This window comes from Oncorhynchus tshawytscha, linkage group LG06 (assembly GCF_018296145.1).
Source record: "Oncorhynchus tshawytscha isolate Ot180627B linkage group LG06, Otsh_v2.0, whole genome shotgun sequence".
Classification (NCBI taxonomy): domain Eukaryota; kingdom Metazoa; phylum Chordata; class Actinopteri; order Salmoniformes; family Salmonidae; genus Oncorhynchus; species Oncorhynchus tshawytscha.
In genome coordinates this window covers 72,174,334-72,198,436 of record NC_056434.1, presented here as the reverse complement: position 1 = coordinate 72,198,436, position 24,103 = coordinate 72,174,334, and the positions used below count along the sequence as shown (strand labels likewise).

At 41.3% G+C, this 24,103-nt stretch overlaps 2 protein-coding genes and 2 pseudogenes across 2 annotated transcripts; 2 read left to right on the top strand and 2 right to left on the bottom strand.

Moving 5' to 3' along the window:
• Nucleotides 1-1,704: 1,704 nt before the first annotated feature.
• Nucleotides 1,705-3,107, bottom strand: LOC121846632 (interferon-induced protein with tetratricopeptide repeats 1B-like). Its single transcript, XM_042322772.1, has 3 exons — nt 2,931-3,107; nt 2,110-2,613; nt 1,705-2,005 (listed from the first exon to the last, which is right to left on the bottom strand). Exons 1-3 carry the CDS (start codon nt 2,954-2,956, stop codon nt 1,705-1,707), a joined length of 831 nt encoding a protein of 276 aa, XP_042178706.1. The 5' UTR covers nt 2,957-3,107.
• A 2,688-nt stretch (nt 3,108-5,795) lies between these two features.
• Nucleotides 5,796-7,175, top strand: LOC121846723 (annotated as a pseudogene).
• A 5,374-nt stretch (nt 7,176-12,549) lies between these two features.
• On the bottom strand, nt 12,550-15,144 carry LOC121846694 (interferon-induced protein with tetratricopeptide repeats 1-like). Its single transcript, XM_042323594.1, has 2 exons — nt 14,755-15,144; nt 12,550-14,427 (listed from the first exon to the last, which is right to left on the bottom strand). Exons 1-2 carry the CDS (start codon nt 14,778-14,780, stop codon nt 13,110-13,112), a joined length of 1,344 nt encoding a protein of 447 aa, XP_042179528.1. The 5' UTR covers nt 14,781-15,144; the 3' UTR covers nt 12,550-13,109.
• Nucleotides 15,145-17,197: 2,053 nt separating this feature from the next.
• LOC121846631 lies at nt 17,198-18,423 on the top strand (annotated as a pseudogene).
• Nucleotides 18,424-24,103: the final 5,680 nt, after the last annotated feature.

The window sequence follows — 24,103 nt, the reverse complement described above, 5'->3', positions numbered from 1 at the left end:
TTCCTTGACCGGACTTCAGCATGTCAGTCAATCAATGACAAATAGAGACACATGGGTGAATTTATGGATGCTAAACTGGTTGTGACGCATGAGATGATGGAGAGTTATGGATTGTCTTCATTAAAACACCAGGTGGCGCCTTATGCACATGAAATCATTTTTTTGTCAAACCCTTTCGAGATAAGTAGTTGTCTGTATAAAACTGAAGGAGCAATGTTAAGTCAGTTAAGAACAAATCCTTATTTACAATGACGGCCTAGGAACAGTGGGTTAACTGCCGTGTTCGGGGCAGAACAACAGCTTTTACCTTGTCAGCTCGGGGAGTCAATCTAGTAATCTTTCGGTTACTGGCCCAACACTCTAACCACTAGGCTACCTGCCGCCCAAATGATACTGTGATTTCTGGAGCTACTACGGAGAAGGTGATGTATTTTGATGCCAACTGACCATTGTCACACTTCATTCCCCATTGCTTTCCACTGAAACATTCTGTGCTGTATTGTGGTGTTCTGTCTCTGACTGTGTACCATGACCTTGTACCGTATGCATGACCTTCAGAGCCTTAGTCAAACACAGACCATAGCTGGTCATAGTCAACGTATTTTGTTGTACAATTTCAACTAGATTTCCACAGCTATGCATTAAGAAATTGTAGTAACCTACTGGGATAGTGGTGTATTATAAAATAACTTGGAATTGTTTGCTGTTACTGTATTTCTTTAATTAATGATCTCTTAACATACTACCTTTATTTTCAACAGGAACTTACAAGATATTTGACAGTACAATATTACACATTACATACCTTTTCCAGGAACACAATCTATTGTGTCCAGTGTGAAGAAAATAAAAGCAATATGATCCTATTGCTCTGGATAGTCTGTCTGTGAGGCTATACAGGGCCTATACTCTATAATGAAACATGTAAAATAACATATTCGTTTGTCTACAGTACATTAGTCCAAAGTACATTTTTACAGACTCAATTCAAAATGTGGATTCCAGACAGATGTTTGTCATGTTGGCCTACATATTTACAAGACTTTATTATCAGCATTGAATTTACTTTCAAGTGTTAGTATTGATGGTCATGCAATTGAGTGCAGACCTTTTAAATACTAAGGTATTCAGTTTCTTCTAAATCAAAATGTGTCCTAGATTGCCCTAGATTTTTCCTAGTGGTGTTTGGTATAGTAAATATATTTTCTACATTAATCAGTATTAAAAAGGTGATGCACATTTGACTGATTCAGCAGACAGTTCTACTTAATTCAAGCCTTTATTGGAAAAAGGTTTAGAATTTGCCGACAGCACCTTCTCCATCAAGGCCATCCAGAAAGTTCACAATTTCCTTCGCTCTGTCACCTCCATTACGGACAATGGACAACAGAACATGAATACTGCTATCACGTTGGTCAGTGGGTAGCATAATTTCTGCTGCCTTCTTGTGGAAATTAATTGACCTGGAAGCATCGTGTTTTGCATAAAACAGATGTTGGGCATACCAGTTGTAAAATTTTTGTAAATCCTGTGGTTCCATTCCTTCCCTATCAAGAAGCAGGTCCTCAAAAATCTTATCTGCTCTATCAACTCTGCCAGATTCTTTGTACATGGCAGACAGTCCCAGTTTTATTGCAAGGGATTTTGGGTAGAGTGTGACCACCTCTTCATAAAGGTTGACTGCATTTTCAATCAGAATATGCCTCATTGAGTTCCTTTTCTCTTCTTGAGAGAAAATCTTCCACTTGTAACACACTGCGCAAGATGCTTCTTCAGCTGGCGTGAATCAGGGTGTCTCTCCAGGGTCCTTCTTACCAGGTCAATGCTTGAATCATGAGAGACGTATTCTCTGAAAAATGATAGCAAGATTCCAAATCCACCAAAGCTGTCCAAAGGCTTCTCTATCACTTCCTCTGCAAGTTTACGTGCTTCCTCAACCTGGCCGCTCTCTGCAAGCCTCTGCAGGTACATCACTGTGATGTACAAATCTTCTGGATCCAATTCTCTAGCAATCCGTAGGTGCTCCAACATCTCAGATCGCAGCTTCGGGGTAATGTCTTTATTTTCAACAGATTTATTAAACGCCATGGCGTAGCCGCATCGCAGCACCTTGTTCTCAGGGTCCCCTTTAAAGCCATCCAGAAGCAATGTAGTGCTTCTGCCTTCTTGCTTACATCAAACTTATTCAAAGTCCAGGCCCTTTCTCCCCACACTACACCTGGGCAGGTTGAGGGGTTGTCCCTCAGTAGTCTCCCCACCTTCTCCACATAGGTCTGGCTCTCTGTCAGCTCCCCTTGGTGATAGTGCACCCAGGCCAAGTTCCCATAGTGGACCACCAGACTTAGCTCCACGTCGTCTGGGCTGTTTAGGCGAATGGCCTCTTCAGCCTTCTTCAGGTATTGAAGAGCGTCCTCTCTGGAGCCCAAAGTGTGGTGTAGGTAAGCCAGGAAGTTGTACAGTTGACCCGTCCAGGAACATTGAACCCCCTCGCTGCTGATGATATCTATCAGGGTTTCTCTGAGACTTTCTAGTTTAGATCTGCTGCAGTCCAGCTTCCAGGTGAAGTGGCATTCTAAATCCTGCAGCTTAATTTTCAAGGAGTTCTGAGCCATTCTGGTTTAAAAAAGACAACAGTTCAATCAAAATAGTTTAGAACTAACAATACTTAAGGGAGATATTTCAGACATGGATGGTGAACCAATTACTTGTTTAGAGAGAGAGAGAGAGAGAGAGAGAGAGAGAGAGAGAGAGAGAGAGAGAGAGAGAGAGAGAGAGAGAGAGAGAGAGAGAGAGAGAGAGAGAGAGAGAGAGAGAGAGAGAGAGAGAGAGAGAGAGAGAGAGAGAGAGAGAGAGAGAGAGAGAGAGAGAGAGAGAGAGAGAGAGAGAGAGAGAGAGAGAGAGAGAGAGAGAGAGAGAGAGAGAGCGCTTACCTCTTAGTTGGACAAGAGATAGCCATCTTGTCGTCTCTGAGTTTCAAGAGCAAATGACTGTCTGATTAGATATGGACCACATTGTTACCTTCCAATGGGCGGGTTATGTGGTTATTGTCATAGTTTCGTTTCTAACAAATAGAGACTAAAGCAAATGGGTGTGTGCTCCACAAGACTCATGTTGAAACGTGAAAGGGCCTTTTGCCACAAAGTTGGAAGCACAGAATCGTCTAGAATGTCATTGTATGCTGTTTCCTTAAGATTTCCCTTCACTTGAATTAAGGGGCCTGGCCCGAGCAATGAAAAACAGCCCCAGATCATTATTCCTCCTCCACCTAATTCACAGCTGGCATTATGCATTCGGGCAGGTATCGTTCTCCTAGCAAACCCTAGATTTGTCCGTCGGACTGCCAGATGGTGAAACGTGAATCATCACTCCAGAGAACGTATTTCCACTGCTCTACAGTCTAATGGTAGCATGATTTACACCACTCCAGCCAACGTTTGTGTGGGTGTGTGTGGGTGCTCGGCCATGGAGGCCCATATCAGGAAGCTCCCTAGGAACAGTTATTGTGATGACATTGCTTCCAGAGGCAGTTTGGAACTCGGTAGTGAGTGTTGCAACTGACGACAGACCATTTTTATCTTACAATCAGCTGCTTATGCTGTTTACTGCCTCACTTTACAAGCAGTATCAAAGTTTAATTTCTAGCCATAGTTTTGTTTCTAGCAAATAGAGACTGAAGTGAATGGTCATTGAAGACACCATTCCAATATCATTTACATTTAAAGATCAATCAACTTTAATCAACCAACCAACCAACCAACCAACCGACCCATCATCCCAATTACTTAATATATGATATTATGATATTTCTGAGAAATGAATACAAACATAATTCAGCCTTTTTTTACTCTGTGCAAAAGTAAGAAATACGTCAGTGGATTTCTAACTGACCCATTTTAATTGGCAGTCACAGAGATGTTGAGTCAACACGTAGAGCCAAAGGAGGTTTTGTGTATCACATCTTACAGGTTAAAGTGTATTAAGATCAGAGAGCAGGCTCTTTCAGGTCCAAGGTCTAGTTGTGTTGTACACCAGATGTAAAGGTTTCATATTTTATGGCATCAAGTGTTTCTTATTTTATGACAGCACGTGTGGTTCAGCTCCTCTTGGTGATAGTGCACCCAGGACAGGTTCCCATAGTTGACAACAAGACTTAGCTTTTTTAGATACATTTTATTATAATGTTTGAAACATCTTATGATACGAGTTCTTCTTCTTAAGAAATGAAAAGCAATGTTTCGTCATCTCACTTTTCAAAGAGAAAAAGATGGTGAGAGATGTGACGTTAATGTTAAATCGCCATGTGCCCCTTTAAGAGCGCACAAGAGTTATGGGCTAGGCCAGGGTTTCCCGAACTCGTTTGCTTTTTTCCCTAGAGCTGATTCAAATAACCAAAGCTTGATGATGAGTTGGTTTGCCTCTGGTTTGCCTCTCAAATAGTTCTTCATTCTGTAGTTCTTAAACTTTTACATAAAACCATACAAAAGAGCACATCTGTAATGTCAAGCACAGCCTTTTACCTGCCATTATGTCACAATGTGACTTGCAACTTAAAGTATTTTTTTATCTGACCAAATTAATAATTAACACAGTGTGTGGACCAGAATGATGCTCTCTCCTCACTACCTATTGTTCCTGCAGTGAGGAATCTCCAGATAATATTTTAAATAACTTATCTACAGATAATTGTTGTTGGCAGCTCAAAAGCAGTGGTAACAGCAGGCTAGACAAATCTGGGAGACAAAGAAATGTCTCTTCCACGGATGCGATTCGACGTTCACCAACAAGAGCTGTTCAAAAAGAGATGTTCGTTCACGAATGACCCACTGTCACTACTACTGCACTGTACAACATCAAGAAGATCAATAGGTGTGCAGTGTAGTGGGTATTTCAATAATGTCATGTACAATAGAAGTTTAAGAATATGTGATATACTGTATAGTAGGCCTACTGGCTAAATGTTGTCCAATGTTTCTAAGATAAATTATACTGTGATTTCTGGAGCACTTCTGAGAAGGTGATGTATTGGGATGTCTACTGAAGTCTAGTCACCCTTCATTCCCCATTGCTTTCTACCAAAACTCTGTCTCTGACCGTGTACCCTAACCCTGACCTTGTACCAACAGTACATGTCAAAAGTTTGGACACACCTACTCATCCAAGGGTTTTTGTATTTTCTACATTGTAGAATAATAGTGAAGACATCAAATATAAAATCAAAACTTTGGGTTACTACATGATACCATATGTGTTATTTCATAATTGTAATGTCTTCACTATTATTCTACAATGTAGAAAATAGTAAAAATAAAGAAAAACCCTTTAATGAATAGGTGTGTCCAAACTTTTGACAGGTACTGCATAAAAATCAAACTCAGGCGTATTCCTATTGGTTTACCCAGCAACAAATACTAAATACTAGTATTTTTGCAAATAAAAACACAAAACAAAACAAACATACACACAGTTGGAAACTAGAGTCCATGACGTGATCAAATTATGTATTTACCTGGCTATGGTTCAAACGGGTGGAAAGGTGTTGTCATAGTAGACCATTTGAAAACAGTTACTATCAAATATGTTAAACTAATGAATAATGACTTACTTCGTTGTCTGAAGCATTTTGTCACCCTAAACATCATTTTATTTCCCTTTGAAAAATGACATTTTGATTTGAGGACAGTTGTTCATAGACACAGAGGGTTAAATAGTTTGGAGAGTGAAGCATGTCGTTCCTCCTTGCGGAGTTCCCCAGCAGGAAAAGACTCATAAGGACCTGCAGAACGTCACACAGACTAACAATACACCCTCTTTAAAAGGCAGGGCATCCTCTACTGCAGGCTGAAGACCATTCGATCAGTAAAGATGGAGCCCTCCCTGGAGTCCTCCTCTCCTTTCCTGCTACAGACTTTATGGGACAAGATAAGAGCACAAGAAGACTTTCTCCGCTCTCCCTTGTTCCCTGTCCTGTTCTCCATGACACTCTATCTGAGCTGCTGCCTGCCTTACCTGTGCCTGGACACCCTGTCCTCCAGAGTAGCCCTGGTGCACCGCTACAAGATTCAGTCACAGAGCAGGGTGACCTGGGCAATGGCATGGAGCTGCCTGGCTACCTCCCTGCACACCCACGCTGTGTTCATTTTCCCCCTCAGTGTTCTGCACTGGTACTGGAGACCAGTGGTCCTCCCTGCCTAAGCCCCTGGTTCTCTTCGTGTGGCCTGGGATGTGTTAGCCTGTCTCCTTCTCTTTGACCTGCAGTACTTTGTGTGGCACGTGCTGCACCACAAGGTGCCCTGGCTCTACCGGACTATCCATAAGGTGCACCACCGCTACACAGCCACCTTCGCCCTGACCCTAACCTGCTGGGCTGCCACCCGCTCACCAAGATGTTCTTCTTCACCCTGAACATCTGGCTGTCTGTGGAGGACCACTCAGGTTATGACCTGCCCTGGGCCCCTCACAGACTGGTACCCTTTGGGCTCTATGGCGGATCTCCACACCACGACCTCCACCATCTCAAGTTCATGGTCAACTACGCACCCTACTTCACACACTGGGACAGGCTGTTCGGCTCGCTGCTGCATACAGACAAACCAGACACGTTTGATGTAGATGTGTTGGATGCTTCAAAAAGATGTGATACAGCATCAAGTGGTGTGACTGATGTAAGCCACGCACCAGTGTATGAGACTACACAAAGCTGTGTGAAAGACTATGAGGTACAGTTCAGAGGAAAATGAGGAGGCCCTTTTCTCTGACCCCACATGGACCACCCCAGAAAGGGACCTTTGAATGGGGCTCTACAAAGAGTTTGTGTCACCTATGTCAGTATTATGTTGTTAAATAGTGTTTGTGCAATACTGTGAAGAAAAAAATTCAGAATCATGTGACCAATGGACTATTACTGTAGCTGCTTCAATACAATGAATGTATGTATATGTGTGTATATGAGTGTATATATATATATATATGGGGAATTCTGCAACTTTGGGCACTTTGGCCGTGCAAACTTTCAGGAATCAAAACTTATTCAAACACCATTTTACCAGTATTGTACTTGTCTTTGATTTGTCTAGAAACTATATCTGATAATGGCTGCGATCGTACTATTCAGGATGTATATATATTTGTCCCTTTTCCCAGACAGCCATAGACAAATGTCATTTCCATCACGTCATTAAACATCCATTTTTTGTTGAAAATCAAATATCATACAATTGATTTATAATGGATTTGTACATGAACATTTGTACATGAATTGGTATTGAATATTATTTTAAGTGATTTTTAAGGTTTTCCTAATATGAATAATTCAACACGATGCCTGAATGTATAAACTTGCCTTGGTGACAGTTGAAAACATTTATTTATCATGAAAAATAAGATATTTCCACCCAACCTTTTTGTGAGATTATGATAACAACTGTATGATTTCCATATCTAAAACAAATAAATATGTAAATTATACATAATATACTAATTTCCCTCAAAAATATGGGTTGTGATGGAAATGACAAGGTGTGGTGGAAATGACTTCTATGTAAGAAAAAAAACATATGAAAACAAAGTGAACTGCCTGGATTTCACTGGTGTATTTACACAGGTACTGTAGTTCTCTGCAAAGTTAATATGCACAATGATCTCCTCTTTCTCCAGATTCTCTATTAATTCTCTCAGTTTGGAGTATTGGTGTCGAATGTTGTACACGTGTTTCCCCAACTTCTCTTTCAATCCGTTGGAGAAGTCCTCCAATAGAATCTGCAGTGTGCCACATACCTTTTATTTTACTGTCAAATGTACAGTGAACTTCTCCATGTTTCCCTCTTTGTTTTTCTTCTCTCTCTTCAGCTTTGTTTTCCACCCAAACCACTATGTCTGCTCACCAGCATCAAAGTCAGATATTTTAAGCTCATTGGCTTGGCAAGCTAAACATTCAACACCATTGTACCATCATCAAGCTCTGGGCCCTGGGTCTGAACCCCGCCCTGTGCAAATGGGTCCTGTACTTTCTGACTGGCCTCCCCCATGTGGTGAAGGTAGGAAACAACACCTCCACTTCACTGTTCCTCAACACAGGCACCCCACAAGGGTAGGACTCATCCCCTTCCTGTACTCCCTGTTCACCCATGACTGTGTGGCCAAACACACCTCCAACTCATTCATCAAGTTTGCCGAAGACACAACCATAGTAGTTCTGATTACCAACAATGACGAGACAGGGTGGCACACAATTGGCCCAGCGTCGTTCGGGTTTGGCCGGTATAGGCCGTCATTGTAAATAAGAATATGTTCTTATCTGACTGGTTAAATTAAAAATAAATTAAAAAGACAGCCTACAGGGAGGAGGTGAGGGCCCAGGCAGAGTGGTGCCTGAAAAATAACCTCTCCCTCAACGTCAACAAAACTAAAGGAGCTGCTTGTGTATTTCAGAAAAAAGCTGAGGAAGCACACCCCTATCCACATTGAAGGGACCGCAGTGGAGGTGGAAATCTTCAAGTTCCTCAGCGTACACATCACTGACGATTTGAAATGGTCAGAGACAGTGAGGTGAAGAAGGCGCAACAGCGCCTCTTCAACCGCAGGAGGCTGAAGAAATTTGGCTTGGTCCCTAAGAACCTCACAAACTTTTACAGATGCACAATTGAGAGCATCCTGTTGGGCTGTATCACCACCTGGTACGGCAACTGCACTGCCCGCAACTGCAGGGCTCTCCAGGTGTGGTGCAGTCTGCCCAGCACATCACCAGGGGAACACTGTCTGCCCTTCAGGACACCTACAGCATCCGATTTCACAGAAAGGCCAAAAGATCGTTAAGGACATCAACCACCCAAGCCACGGCCTGTTCACCCCGCTATCATCCAGGAGGCGAGGTCAGCACAGGTGCATCAAAGCTGGGTCCGAGAGACTGAAAAACAGCTTCTATCTCAAGGTCATCAGACTGTTAAATAGGCATCACTAGCTGGCTACCACCTGGTTACTCAACCCTGCACCTTAATTAATAAGGTTTACACATTGCTTTACTCATTTCATATCAATATACTGTACTCTATTGTACTGTATTTTAGTCAATGCCACTCCGACATTGCTCGTCCTAATATTTATTTAATTCCATGACTTTACTTTTAGATTTGTGTGTATTGTTAGATATTACTACACTGTTGGAGCTAAGAACACAAGCATTTCACTACACCCGCAATAACATCTGCTAAATATGTGTATGTGACCAATAACATTTGATTTGATTTGAGCTGGCACCCAATTGACTCCCATTCACCCTTTTGAAGGAGAGATGCTCTGTGTCCCAAAATGGCTCAGAATGCACACCCTTTGTGTACGTTACCCATGCATCGTCAATGGCGTTATCAAGAGAATTATGGAGTTTTCCATCTCCTCTAAAGTATCTCTGGTCAAACTGGGCCTGTTAATTGGCTCATCGATTAAACATTTGATCTCAATACATTTTTCAGTTCCCCAAACTAAGATATGTTACGAACACAGTGCACTAAGTTTTATAGAGTTGACACACTGCTAAAGTAAAAAAAAAATGCGTTGTTTAGAAGGAGTGCAATTTTGAATTGAGTTTGTGCACACCCGTACTTCACAGAGAAGGCGTTACCTAACGACAATATGCAAATAGTTGCTACAAGGCGCCAGTATCTCGTGCTTGACTTTGCCCAGCTCATTTCTTTATTTGCTCACTGTGAACGACACAGAAAACACATCTTGGGATAGTGGACAGTGGCTGACTAAATACGTTTTTTGCCCCACTGTACATATCTTTGTTGTAGCCATTAAACCTGGAAATACATTTCCTCTGGTTCGTTCAGCTAGAGAGGAAGACCCAACTCGGAGAAAATTTTGTCTCCCTCCAGCATGACGTTTTTGTTGTTTCCCCAACCAAGCAAGGACTTTTTGTAAGGAAATCAATTGTATGGAGTTTCGAATTTGGTAGATAAAAAAATGCATGGCTTATTTGCTACGTGAGGTTTATTTGATTGAAAATAGGTTTCGTAATGCTAATTACTGCTAATTGCTGTTACGAGTGTGCGTGACAACCCAGCAACTTTGAAAAAAACTTAATCAGAGTTGTCTTGAGATGCATGGTCTGAGGTTAGTAGCATAGCATCTTTCTCTGTTGAATATGGGCAGTTGACGTCAACAACCCTCATCGAATATTCAAAAGAGGTTTACAATAATGAGATATATCCACCAATCCAAAGAAAGGATAAGCGGGAGCTAGACAGCTCTCTGTGCCGCTTTGTGAACAACAACTCCCATTGTTATGGCTGAGAAACATGTATTTTGTCAGTATGACCATAATCTTTGGTTCACTCATTCCTATGTGGATTATTTATCGGGAAAGAAAAGGGTTTTGGGCTAAATGCCGAAAATAAGGTCTGAGGTTAACATACATTTAGGAGAGTTTATACATGTACATCTGATTCTGTGAAATAATAATAAGTCAGTTAACTTGACCTTTATTAATGATGAAGCCTTTATGTGCTTTTAAAAAAAAATCACAAAAAGTGACATTAGCCTGATAAAGATTACAAAAAAACGTTTAAGATCTCCTAAACCTGTGTTTGCCGCTGACCTTATTTTTGGCGTTTATCCAAAAACAAAACTACATAAACACCATTCAGAGTTTGTGTGCCTCAAAAATATGTAATTACTATTTCTCTCTGGAGTTTCTGGTCAATATAATCGATTATCTGTGCCTCTGCCGAGTCCCCTAACCAGATCTGGTTCTGGTTTTCAGAAGCTTTCTTTCAGAAGAAATGGAAAGAGAGCCTGTGAAGCAAATCCGCTTTTGGACGTTAACAACGAGACACCAACGATAGTGGCATGTTTTAAGAATAGTTTTTTGCATCAGACATGACAAGTTGGATATTTTAGTATTGAATTTGTGGCCCAGCCATTGGCTGAAGAAATGTTGCATTGATTTTGGATGTAATTCATTCGAGGGCTTCTAAATACATTAAAACAAACAAAAACTGTGTTGTAAAAAAAAGAGACAAAAACGATAGACAAAAATGTTAAAAAGCTTGTCGTTTCCAATAGGAACAAATGAGTCATAGTGGGCAGAACAAGAAAGGAGGTGGGCAGAGCCTATTGGCGCATTCTAGTATACTTCTGCATATTTCCGTTTGTCAACGCCTACTCTGTGAAGTGTGTGTGTGTGTGTGTTTGTGTAAGAACTCCATTCACCTTTGCACTCTTAAACAGCAGCGATTTAAAAAGCTTTGGCAAAGGGTGAAGTCTACAAATCTTTGTCTGTTCTGTTCATAACATATTTTAGTTTTGGGAACAGAAAACTGTATTGAGATCAAATGTTTCATTGATGTCAAGATTTGCAGAATGTCGACCAAAATCAATCTCATTCCATCTTCTCCCATTACCCGCAAATAGGCGGCTGGCGGATGCTTCCGGATGCTTCACATTTATACATCTAGTGAAATATCTGTCTCATTGTTCTATCTGTGGCGATACTCCATTTGAACTACTCCACAGTTACTGGATTGGTTGAACAGTGCAGAAGAGAACCTCCCCCCAAAGTTTTTTTTCTTCATGTCAGATCTAGGATGTTGGGGATCTAATTTCAGCCCTTTCTGTTAGGCCTGACATATTAGGTTAGGGGAGAGATAACCAAATAGAGAAACAGGATATACAATCGAAGAGTACGGGACAGAATATATATTAACGAGCCCAGGGTTCACATATTCCTCACACTGGATTCACCTACTATGAATAGCTACACCACCAGAGACAGGAGAAGAGAGATGGAATGAGAATGTTATGTTTAAGGCCAGGAGTTTTCCTTGACCGGACTTCAGCATGTCAGTCAATCAATGACAAATAGAGACACATGGGTGAATTTATGGATGCTAAACTGGTTGTGACGCATGAGATGATGGAGAGTTATGGATTGTCTTCATTAAAACACCAGGTGGCGCCTTATGCACATGAAATCATTTTTTTTGTCAAACCCTTTCGAGATAAGTAGTTGTCTGTATAAAACTGAAGGAGCAATGTTAAGTCAGTTAAGAACAAATCCTTATTTACAATGACGGCCTAGGAACAGTGGGTTAACTGCCGTGTTCGGGGGCAGAACAACAGCTTTTTACCTTGTCAGCTCGGGGAGTCAATCTAGTAATCTTTCGGTTACTGGCCCAACACTCTAACCACTAGGCTACCTGCCGCCCAAATGATACTGTGATTTCTGGAGCTACTACGGAGAAGGTGATGTATTTTGATGCCAACTGACCATTGTCACACTTCATTCCCCATTGCTTTCCACTGAAACATTCTGTGCTGTATTGTGGTGTTCTGTCTCTGACTGTGTACCATGACCTTGTACCGTATGCATGACCTTCAGAGCCTTAGTCAAACACAGACCATAGCTGGTCATAGTCAACGTATTTTGTTGTACAATTTCAACTAGATTTCCACAGCTATGCATTAAGAAATTGTAGTAACCTACTGGGATAGTGGTGTATTATAAAATAACTTGGAATTGTTTGCTGTTACTGTATTTCTTTAATTAATGATCTCTTAACATACTACCTTTATTTTCACAAGAACTTACAAGATATTTGACAGTACAATATTACACATTACATACCTTTTCCAGGAACACAATCTATTGTGTCCAGTGTGAAGAAAATAAAAGCAATATGATCCTATTGCTCTGGATAGTCTGTCTGTGAGGCTATACAGGGCCTATACTCTATAATGAAACATGTAAAATAACATATTCGTTTGTCTACAGTACATTAGTCCAAAGTACATTTTTACAGACTCAATTCAAAATGTGGATTCCAGACAGATGTTTGTCATGTTGGCCTACATATTTACAAGACTTTATTATCAGCATTGCATTTACTTTCAAGTGTTAGTATTGATGGTCATGCAATTGAGTGCAGACCTTTTAAATACTAAGGTATTCAGTTTCTTCTAAATCAAAATGTGTCCTAGATTGCCCTAGATTTTTCCTAGTGGTGTTTGGTATAGTAAATATATTTTCTACATTAATCAGTATTAAAAAGGTGATGCACATTTGACTGATTCAGCAGACAGTTCTACTTAATTCAAGCCTTTATTGGAAAAAAGGTTTAGAATTTGCCGACAGCACCTTCTCCATCAAGGCCATCCAGAAAGTTCACAATTTCCTTCGCTCTGTCACCTCCATTACGGACAATGGACAACAGAACATGAATACTGCTATCACGTTGGTCAGTGGGTAGCATAATTTCTGCTGCCTTCTTGTGGAAATTAATTGACCTGGAAGCATCGTGTTTTGCATAAAACAGATGTTGGGCATACCAGTTGTAAAATTTTTGTAAATCCTGTGGTTCCATTCCTTCCCTATCAAGAAGCAGGTCCTCAAAAATCTTATCTGCTCTATCAACTCTGCCAGATTCTTTGTACATGGCAGACAGTCCCAGTTTTATTGCAAGGGATTTTGGGTAGAGTGTGACCACCTCTTCATAAAGGTTGACTGCATTTTCAATCAGAATATGCCTCATTGAGTTCCTTTTCTCTTCTTGAGAGAAAATCTTCCACTTGTAACACTGCGCAAGATGCTTCTTCAGCTGGCGTGAATCAGGGTGTCTCTCCAGGGTCCTTCTTACCAGGTCAATGCTTGAATCATGAGAGACGTATTCTCTGAAAAATGATAGCAAGATTCCAAATCCACCAAAGCTGTCCAAAGGCTTCTCTATCACTTCCTCTGCAAGTTTACGTGCTTCCTCAACCTGGCCGCTCTCTGCAAGCCTCTGCAGGTACATCACTGTGATGTACAAATCTTCTGGATCCAATTCTCTAGCAATCCGTAGGTGCTCCAACATCTCAGATCGCAGCTTCGGGGTAATGTCTTTATTTTCAACAGATTTATTAAACGCCATGGCGTAGCCGCATCGCAGCACCTTGTTCTCAGGGTCCCCCTTTAAAGCCATCCAGAAGCAATGTAGTGCTTCTGCCTTCTTGCTTACATCAAACTTATTCAAAGTCCAGGCCCTTTCTCCCCACACTACACCTGGGCAGGTTGAGGGGTTGTCCTTCAGTAGTCTCCCCACCTTCTCCACATAGGTCTGGCTCTCTGTCAGCTCCCCTTGGTGATAGTGCACCCAGGCCAAGTTCCCATAGTGGACCACCAGACTTAGCTCCACGTCGTCTGGGCTGTTTAGGCGAATGGCCTCTTCAGCCTTCTTCAGGTATTGAAGAGCGTCCTCTCTGGAGCCCAAAGTGTGGTGTAGGTAAGCCAGGAAGTTGTACAGTTGACCCGTCCAGGAACATTGAACCCCCTCGCTGCTGATGATATCTATCAGGGTTTCTCTGAGACTTTCTAGTTTAGATCTGCTGCAGTCCAGCTTCCAGGTGAAGTGGCATTCTAAATCCTGCAGCTTAATTTTCAAGGAGTTCTGAGCCATTCTGGTTTAAAAAAGACAACAGTTCAATCAAAATAGTTTAGAACTAACAATACTTAAGGGAGATATTTCAGACATGGATGGTGAACCAATTACTTGTTTAGAGAGAGAGAGAGAGAGAGAGAGAGAGAGAGAGAGAGAGAGAGAGAGAGAGAGAGAGAGAGAGAGAGAGAGAGAGAGAGAGAGAGAGAGAGAGAGAGAGAGAGAGAGAGAGAGAGAGAGAGAGAGAGAGAGAGAGAGAGAGAGAGAGAGAGAGAGAGAGAGAGAGAGAGAGAGAGAGAGAGAGAGAGAGAGAGAGAGAGAGAGAGAGAGAGAGAGAGAGAGCGCTTACCTCTTAGTTGGACAAGAGATAGCCATCTTGTCGTCTCTGAGTTTCAAGAGCAAATGACTGTCTGATTAGATATGGACCACATTGTTACCTTCCAATGGGCGGGTTATGTGGTTATTGTCATAGTTTCGTTTCTAACAAATAGAGACTAAAGCAAATGGGTGTGTGCTCCACAAGACTCATGTTGAAACGTGAAAGGGCCTTTTGCCACAAAGTTGGAAGCACAGAATCGTCTAGAATGTCATTGTATGCTGTTTCCTTAAGATTTCCCTTCACTTGAATTAAGGGGCCTGGCCCGAGCAATGAAAAACAGCCCCAGATCATTATTCCTCCTCCACCTAATTCACAGCTGGCATTATGCATTCGGGCAGGTATCGTTCTCCTAGCAAACCCTAGATTTGTCCGTCGGACTGCCAGATGGTGAAACGTGAATCATCACTCCAGAGAACGTATTTCCACTGCTCTACAGTCTAATGGTAGCATGATTTACACCACTCCAGCCAACGTTTGTGTGGGTGTGTGTGGGTGCTCGGCCATGGAGGCCCATATCAGGAAGCTCCCTAGGAACAGTTATTGTGATGACATTGCTTCCAGAGGCAGTTTGGAACTCGGTAGTGAGTGTTGCAACTGACGACAGACCATTTTTATCTTACAATCAGCTGCTTATGCTGTTTACTGCCTCACTTTACAAGCAGTATCAAAGTTTAATTTCTAGCCATAGTTTTGTTTCTAGCAAATAGAGACTGAAGTGAATGGTCATTGAAGACACCATTCCAATATCATTTACATTTAAAGATCAATCAACTTTAATCAACCAACCAACCAACCGACCCATCATCCCAATTACTTAATATATGATATTATGATATTTCTGAGAAATGAATACAAACATAATTCAGCCTTTTTTACTCTGTGCAAAAGTAAGAAATACGTCAGTGGATTTCTAACTGACCCATTTTAATTGGCAGTCACAGAGATGTTGAGTCAACACGTAGAGCCAAAGGAGGTTTTGTGTATCACATCTTACAGGTTAAAGTGTATTAAGATCAGAGAGCAGGCTCTTTCAGGTCCAAGGTCTAGTTGTGTTGTACACCAGATGTAAAGGTTTCATATTTTATGGCATCAAGTGTTTCTTATTTTATGACAGCACGTGTGGTTCAGCTCCTCTTGGTGATAGTGCACCCAGGACAGGTTCCCATAGTTGACAACAAGACTTAGCTTTTTTAGATACATTTTATTATAATGTTTGAAACATCTTATGATACGAGTTCTTCTTCTTAAGAAATGAAAAGCAATGTTTCGTCATCTCACTTTTCAAAGAGAAAAAGATGGTGAGAGATGTGACGTTAATGTTAAATCGCCATGTGCCCCTTTAAGAGCGCACAAGAGTTATGGGCTAGGCCAGGGTTTCCCGAACTCGTTTGCTTTTTTCCCTAGAGCTGATTCAAATAACCAAAGCTTGATGATGAGTTGGTTTGCCTCTGGTTTGCCTCTCAAATAGTTCTTCATTCTGTAGTTCTTAAACTTTTACATAAAACCATACAAAAGAGCACATCTGTAATGTCAAGCACAGCCTTTTACCTGCCATTATGTCACAATGTGACTTGCAACTTAAAGTATTTTTTTATCTGACCAAATTAATAATTAACACAGTGTGTGGACCAGAATGATGCTCTCTCCTCACTACCTATTGTTCCTGCAGTGAGGAATCTCCAGATAATATTTTAAATAACTTATCTACAGATAATTGTTGTTGGCAGCTCAAAAAGCAGTGGTAACAGCAGGCTAGACAAATCTGGGAGACAAAGAAATGTCTCTTCCACGGATGCGATTCGACGTTCACCAACAAGAGCTGTTCAAAAAGAGATGTTCGTTCACGAATGACCCACTGTCACTACTACTGCACTGTACAACATCAAGAAGATCAATAGGTGTGCAGTGTAGTGGGTATTTCAATAATGTCATGTACAATAGAAGTTTAAGAATATGTGATATACTGTACAGTAGGCCTACTGGCTAAATGTTGTCCAATGTTTCTAAGATAAATTATACTGTGATTTCTGGAGCACTTCTGAGAAGGTGATGTATTGGGATGTCTACTGAAGTCTAGTCACCCTTCATTCCCCATTGCTTTCTACCAAAACTCTGTCTCTGACCGTGTACCCTAACCCTGACCTTGTACCAACAGTACATGTCAAAAGTTTGGACACACCTACTCATCCAAGGGTTTTTGTATTTTCTACATTGTAGAATAATAGTGAAGACATCAAATATAAAATCAAAACTTTTTTACTACATGATACCATATGTGTTATTTCATAATTGTAATGTCTTCACTATTATTCTACAATGTAGAAAATAGTAAAAATAAAGAAAAACCCTTTAATGAATAGGTGTGTCCAAACTTTTGACAGGTACTGCATAAAAATCAAACTCAGGCGTATTCCTATTGGTTTACCCAGCAACAAATACTAAATACTAGTATTTTTGCAAATAAAAACACAAAACAAAACAAACATACACACAGTTGGAAACTAGAGTCCATGACGTGATCAAATTATGTATTTACCTGGCTATGGTTCAAACGGGTGGAAAGGTGTTGTCATAGTAGACCATTTGAAAACAGTTACTATCAAATATGTTAAACTAATGAATAATGACTTACTTCGTTGTCTGAAGCATTTTGTCACCCTAAACATCATTTTATTTCCCTTTGAAAAATGACATTTTGATTTGAGGACAGTTGTTCATAGACACAGAGGGTTAAATAGTTTGGAGAGTGAAGCATGTCGTTCCCTCCTTGCGGAGTTCCCCAGCAGGAAAAGACTCATAAGGACCTGCAGAACGTCACACAGACTAACAATACACCCTCTTTAAAAGGCAGGGCATCCTCTACTGCAGGCTGAAGACCATTCGAACAGTAAAGATGGAGCCCTCCCTGGAGTCCTCCTCTCCTTTCCTGCTACAGACTTTATGGGACAAGATAAGAGCACAAGAAGACTTTCTCCGCTCTCCCTTGTTCCCTGTCCTGTTCTCCATGACACTCTATCTGAGCTGCTGCCTGCCTTACCTGTGCCTGGACACCCTGTCCTCCAGAGTAGCCCTGGTGCACCGCTACAAGATTCAGTCACAGAGCAGGGTGACCTGGGCAATGGCATGGAGCTGCCTGGCTACCTCCCTGCACACCCACGCTGTGTTCATTTTCCCCCTCAGTGTTCTGCACTGGTACTGGAGACCAGTGGTCCTCCCTGCCTAAGCCCCTGGTTCTCTTCGTGTGGCCTGGGATGTGTTAGCCTGTCTCCTTCTCTTTGACCTGCAGTACTTTGTGTGGCACGTGCTGCACCACAAGGTGCCCTGGCTCTACCGGACTATCCATAAGGTGCACCACCGCTACACAGCCACCTTCGCCCTGACCCTAACCTGCTGGGCTGCCACCCGCTCACCAAGATGTTCTTCTTCACCCTGAACATCTGGCTGTCTGTGGAGGACCACTCAGGTTATGACCTGCCCTGGGCCCCTCACAGACTGGTACCCTTTGGGCTCTATGGCGGATCTCCACACCACGACCTCCACCATCTCAAGTTCATGGTCAACTACGCACCCTACTTCACACACTGGGACAGGCTGTTGGCTCGCTGCTGCATACAGACAAACCAGACACGTTTGATGTAGATGTGTTGGATGCTTCAAAAGATGTGATACAGCATCAAGTGGTGTGACTGATGTAAGCCACGCACCAGTGTATGAGACTACACAAAGCTGTGTGAAAGACTATGAGGTACAGTTCAGAGGAAAATGAGGAGGCCCTTTTCTCTGACCCCACATGGACCACCCCAGAAAGGGACCTTTGAATGGGGCTCTACAAAGAGTTTGTGTCACCTATGTCAGTATTATGTTGTTAAATAGTGTTTGTGCAATACTGTGAAGAAAAAATTCAGAATCATGTGACCAATGGACTATTACTGTAGCTGCTTCAATACAATGAATGTATGTATATGTGTGTATATGAGTGTATATATATATATATATGGGGAATTCTGCAACTTTGGGCACTTTGGCCGTGCAAACTTTCAGGAATCAAAACTTATTCAAACACCATTTTACCAGTATTGTACTTGTCTTTGATTTGTCTAGAAACTATATCTGATAATGGCTGCGATCGTACTATTCAGGATGTATATATATTTGTCCCTTTTCCCAGACAGCCATAGACAAATGTCATTTCCATCACGTCATTAAACATCCATTTTTTGTTGAAAATCAAATATCATACAATTGATTTATAATGGATTTGTACATGAACATTTGTACATGAATTGGTATTGAATATTATTTTAAGTGATTTTTAAGGTTTTCCTAATATGAATAATTCAACACGATGCCTGAATGTATAAACTTGCCTTGGTGACAGTTGAAAACATTTATTTATCATGAAAAATAAGATATTTCCACCCAACCTTTTTGTGAGATTATGATAACAACTGTATGATTTCCATATCTAAAACAAATAAATATGTAAATTATACATAATATACTAATTTCCCTCAAAAATATGGGTTGTGATGGAAATGACAAGGTGTGGTGGAAATGACTTCTATGTAAGAAAAAAAAAACATATGAAAACAAAGTGAACTGCCTGGATTTCACTGGTTATTTACACAGGTACTGTAGTTCTCTGCAAAGTTAATATGCACAATGATCTCCTCTTTCTCCAGATTCTCTATTAATTCTCTCAGTTTGGAGTATTGGTGTCGAATGTTGTACACGTGTTTCCCCAACTTCTCTTTCAATCCGTTGGAGAAGTCCTCCAATAGAATCTGCAGTGTGCCACATACCTTTTATTTTACTGTCAAATGTACAGTGAACTTCTCCATGTTTCCCTCTTTGTTTTTCTTCTCTCTCTTCAGCTTTGTTTTTCCACCCAAACCACTATGTCTGCTCACCAGCATCAAAGTCAGATATTTTAAGCTCATTGGCTTGGCAAGCTAAACATTCAACACCATTGTACCATCATCAAGCTCTGGGCCCTGGGTCTGAACCCCGCCCTGTGCAAATGGGTCCTGTACTTTCTGACTGGCCTCCCCCATGTGGTGAAGGTAGGAAACAACACCTCCACTTCACTGTTCCTCAACACAGGCACCCCACAAGGGTAGGACTCATCCCCTTCCTGTACTCCCTGTTCACCCATGACTGTGTGGCCAAACACACCTCCAACTCATTCATCAAGTTTGCCGAAGACACAACCATAGTAGTTCTGATTACCAACAATGACGAGACAGGGTGGCACACAATTGGCCCAGCGTCGTTCGGGTTTGGCCGGTATAGGCCGTCATTGTAAATAAGAATATGTTCTTATCTGACTGGTTAAATTAAAAATAAATTAAAAAAGACAGCCTACAGGGAGGAGGTGAGGGCCCAGGCAGAGTGGTGCCTGAAAAATAACCTCTCCCTCAACGTCAACAAAACTAAAGGAGCTGCTTGTGTATTTCAGAAAAAAGCTGAGGAAGCACACCCCTATCCACATTGAAGGGACCGCAGTGGAGGTGGAAATCTTCAAGTTCCTCAGCGTACACATCACTGACGATTTGAAATGGTCAGAGACAGTGAGGTGAAGAAGGCGCAACAGCGCCTCTTCAACCGCAGGAGGCTGAAGAAATTTGGCTTGGTCCCTAAGAACCTCACAAACTTTTACAGATGCACAATTGAGAGCATCCTGTTGGGCTGTATCACCACCTGGTACGGCAACTGCACTGCCCGCAACTGCAGGGCTCTCCAGGTGTGGTGCAGTCTGCCCAGCACATCACCAGGGGAACACTGTCTGCCCTTCAGGACACCTACAGCATCCGATTTCACAGAAAGGCCAAAAAGATCGTTAAGGACATCAACCACCCAAGCCACGGCCTGTTCACCCCGCTATCATCCAGGAGGCGAGGTCAGCACAGGTGCATCAAAGCTGGGTCCGAGAGACTGAAAAACAGCTTCTATCTCAAGGTCATCAGACTGTTAAATAGGCATCACTAGCTGGCTACCACCTGGTTACTCAACCCTGCACCTTAATTAATAAGGTTTACACATTGCTTTACTCATTTCATATCAATATACTGTACTCTATTGTACTGTATTTTAGTCAATGCCACTCCGACATTGCTCGTCCTAATATTTATTTAATTCCATGACTTTACTTTTAGATTTGTGTGTATTGTTAGATATTACTACACTGTTGGAGCTAAGAACACAAGCATTTCACTACACCCGCAATAACATCTGCTAAATATGTGTATGTGACCAATAACATTTGATTTGATTTGAGCTGGCACCCAATTGACTCCCATTCACCCTTTTGAAGGAGAGATGCTCTGTGTCCCAAAATGGCTCAGAATGCACACCCTTTGTGTACGTTACCCATGCATCGTCAATGGCGTTATCAAGAGAATTATGGAGTTTTCCATCTCCTCTAAAGTATCTCTGGTCAAACTGGGCTTGTTAATTGGCTCATCGATGAAACATTTGATCTCAATACATTTTTCAGTTCCCCAAACTAAGATATGTTACGAACACAGTGCACTAAGTTTTATAGAGTTGACACACTGCTAAAGTAAAAAAAAAAAAAATGCGTTGTTTAGAAGGAGTGCAATTTTGAATTGAGTTTGTGCACACCCGTACTTCACAGAGAAGGCGTTACCTAACGACAATATGCAAATAGTTGCTACAAGGCGCCAGTATCTCGTGCTTGACTTTGCCCAGCTCATTTCTTTATTTGCTCACTGTGAACGGCACAGAAAACATATCTTGGGATAGTGGACAGTGGCTGACTAAATACGTTTTTTGCCCCACTGTACATATCTTTGTTGTAGCCATTAAACCTGGAAATACATTTCCTCTGGTTCGTTCAGCTAGAGAGGAAGACCCAACTCGGAGAAAATTTTGTCTCCCTCCAGCATGACGTTTTTTTGTTGTTTCCCCAACCAAGCAAGGACTTTTTGTAAGGAAATCAATTGTATGGAGTTTCGAATTTGGTAGATAAAAAAATGCATGGCTTATTTGCTACGTGAGGTTTATTTGATTGAAAATAGGTTTCGTAATGCTAATTACTGCTAATTGCTGTTACGAGTGTGCGTGACAACCCAGCAACTTTGAAAAAAAACTTAATCAGAGTTGTCTTGAGATGCATGGTCTGAGGTTAGTAGCATAGCATCTTTCTCTGTTGAATATGGGCAGTTGACGTCAACAACCCTCATCGAATATTCAAAAGAGGTTTACAATAATGAGATATATCCACCAATCCAAAGAAAGGATAAGCGGGAGCTAGACAGCTCTCTGTGCCGCTTTGTGAACAACAACTCCCATTGTTATGGCTGAGAAACATGTATTTTGTCAGTATGACCATAATCTTTGGTTCACTCATTCCTATGTGGATTATTTATCGGGAAAGAAAAGGGTTTTGGGCTAAATGCCGAAAATAAGGTCTGAGGTTAACATACATTTAGGAGAGTTTATACATGTACATCTGATTCTGTGAAATAATAATAAGTCAGTTAACTTGACCTTTATTAATGATGAAGCCTTTATGTGCTTTTAAAAAAAATCACAAAAAGTGACATTAGCCTGATAAAGATTACAAAAAAACGTTTAAGATCTCCTAAACCTGTGTTTGCCGCTGACCTTATTTTTGGCGTTTATCCAAAAACAAAACTACATAAACACCATTCAGAGTTTGTGTGCCTCAAAAATATGTAATTACTATTTCTCTCTGGAGTTTCTGGTCAATATAATCGATTATCTGTGCCTCTGCCGAGTCCCCTAACCAGATCTGGTTCTGGTTTTCCAGAAGCTTTCTTTCAGAAGAAATGGAAAGAGAGCCTGTGAAGCAAATCCGCTTTTGGACGTTAACAACGAGACACCAACGATAGTGGCATGTCTTAAGAATAGTTTTTGCATCAGACATGACAAGTTGGATATTTTAGTATTGAATTTTGGCCCAGCCATTGGCTGAAGAAATGTTGCATTGATTTTGGATGTAATTCATTCGAGGGCTTCTAAATACATTAAAACAAACAAAAACTGTGTTGTAAAAAAGAGACAAAAACGATAGACAAAAATGTTAAAAAGCTTGTCGTTTCCAATAGGAACAAATGAGTCATAGTGGGCAGAACAAGAAAGGAGGTGGGCAGAGCCTATTGGCGCATTCTAGTCTACTTCTGCATATTTCCGTTTGTCAACGCCTACTCTGTGAAGTGTGTGTGTGTGTGTGTTTGTGTAAGAACTCCATTCACCTTTGCACTCTTAAACAGCAGCGATTTTAAAAAAGCTTTGGCAAAGGGTGAAGTCTACAAATCTTTGTCTGTTCTGTTCATAACATATTTTAGTTTTGGGAACAGAAAACTGTATTGAGATCAAATGTTTCATTGATGTCAAGATTTGCAGAATGTCGACCAAAATCAATCTCATTCCATCTTCTCCCATTACCGCAAATAGGCGGATGGCGGATGCTTCCGGATGCTTCACATTTATACATCTAGTGAAATATCTGTCTCATTGTTCTATCTGTGGCGATACTCCATTTGAACTACTCCACAGTTACTGGATTGGTTGAACAGTGCAGAAGAGAACCTCCCCCAAAGTTTTTTTCTTCATGTCAGATCTAGGATGTTGGGGATCTAATTTCAGCCCTTTCTGTTAGGCCTGACATATTAGGTTAGGGAGAGATAACCAAATAGAGAAACAGGATATACAATCGAAGAGTACGGGACAGAATGTATATTAACAGAGCCCAGGGTTCACATATTCCTCACACTGGATTCACCTACTATGAATAGCTACACCACCAGAGACAGAGAAGAGATGGAATGAGAATGTTATGTTTAAGGCCAGGAGTTTTCCTTGACGGACTTCAGCATGTCAGTCAATCAATGACAAATAGAGACACATGGGTGAATTTATGGATGCTAAACTGGTTGTGACGCATGAGATGATGGAGGTTATGGATTGTCTTCATTAAAACACCAGGTGGCGCCTTATGCACATGAAATCATTTTTTGTCAAACCCTTTCGAGATAAGTAGTTGTCTGTATAAAACTGAAGGAGCAATGTTAAGTCAGTTAAGAACAAATCCTTATTTACAATGACGGCCTAGGAACAGTGGGTTAACTGCCGTGTTCGGGGGCAGAACAGCTTTTTACCTTGTCAGCTCGAAGTCAATCTAGTAATCTTTCGGTTACTGGCCCAACACTCTAACCACTAGGCTACCTGCCTTCAAATGATACTGTGATTTCTGGAGCTACTACGGAGAAGGTGATGTATTTTGATGCCAACTGACCATTGTCACACTTCATTCCCCATTGCTCCACTGAAA

Bases quoted from the DNA above. Each gene is read 5' to 3' on its own strand.
- LOC121846632 (XM_042322772.1), bottom strand. From the start codon at position 2,956: ATGGCTATCTCTTGTCCAACTAAGAG. The intron at 2,614-2,930 runs GTAAGCGCTCTC...TTTTTAAACCAG, and splicing joins ATCTCTTGTCCAACTAAGAG to AATGGCTCAGAACTCCTTGA. The intron at 2,006-2,109 runs GTGCTGCGATGC...ACGGATTGCTAG, and splicing joins AAGGGGACCCTGAGAACAAG to AGAATTGGATCCAGAAGATT.
- LOC121846694 (XM_042323594.1), bottom strand. From the start codon at position 14,780: ATGGCTATCTCTTGTCCAACTAAGAG. The intron at 14,428-14,754 runs GTAAGCGCTCTC...TTTTTAAACCAG, and splicing joins ATCTCTTGTCCAACTAAGAG to AATGGCTCAGAACTCCTTGA.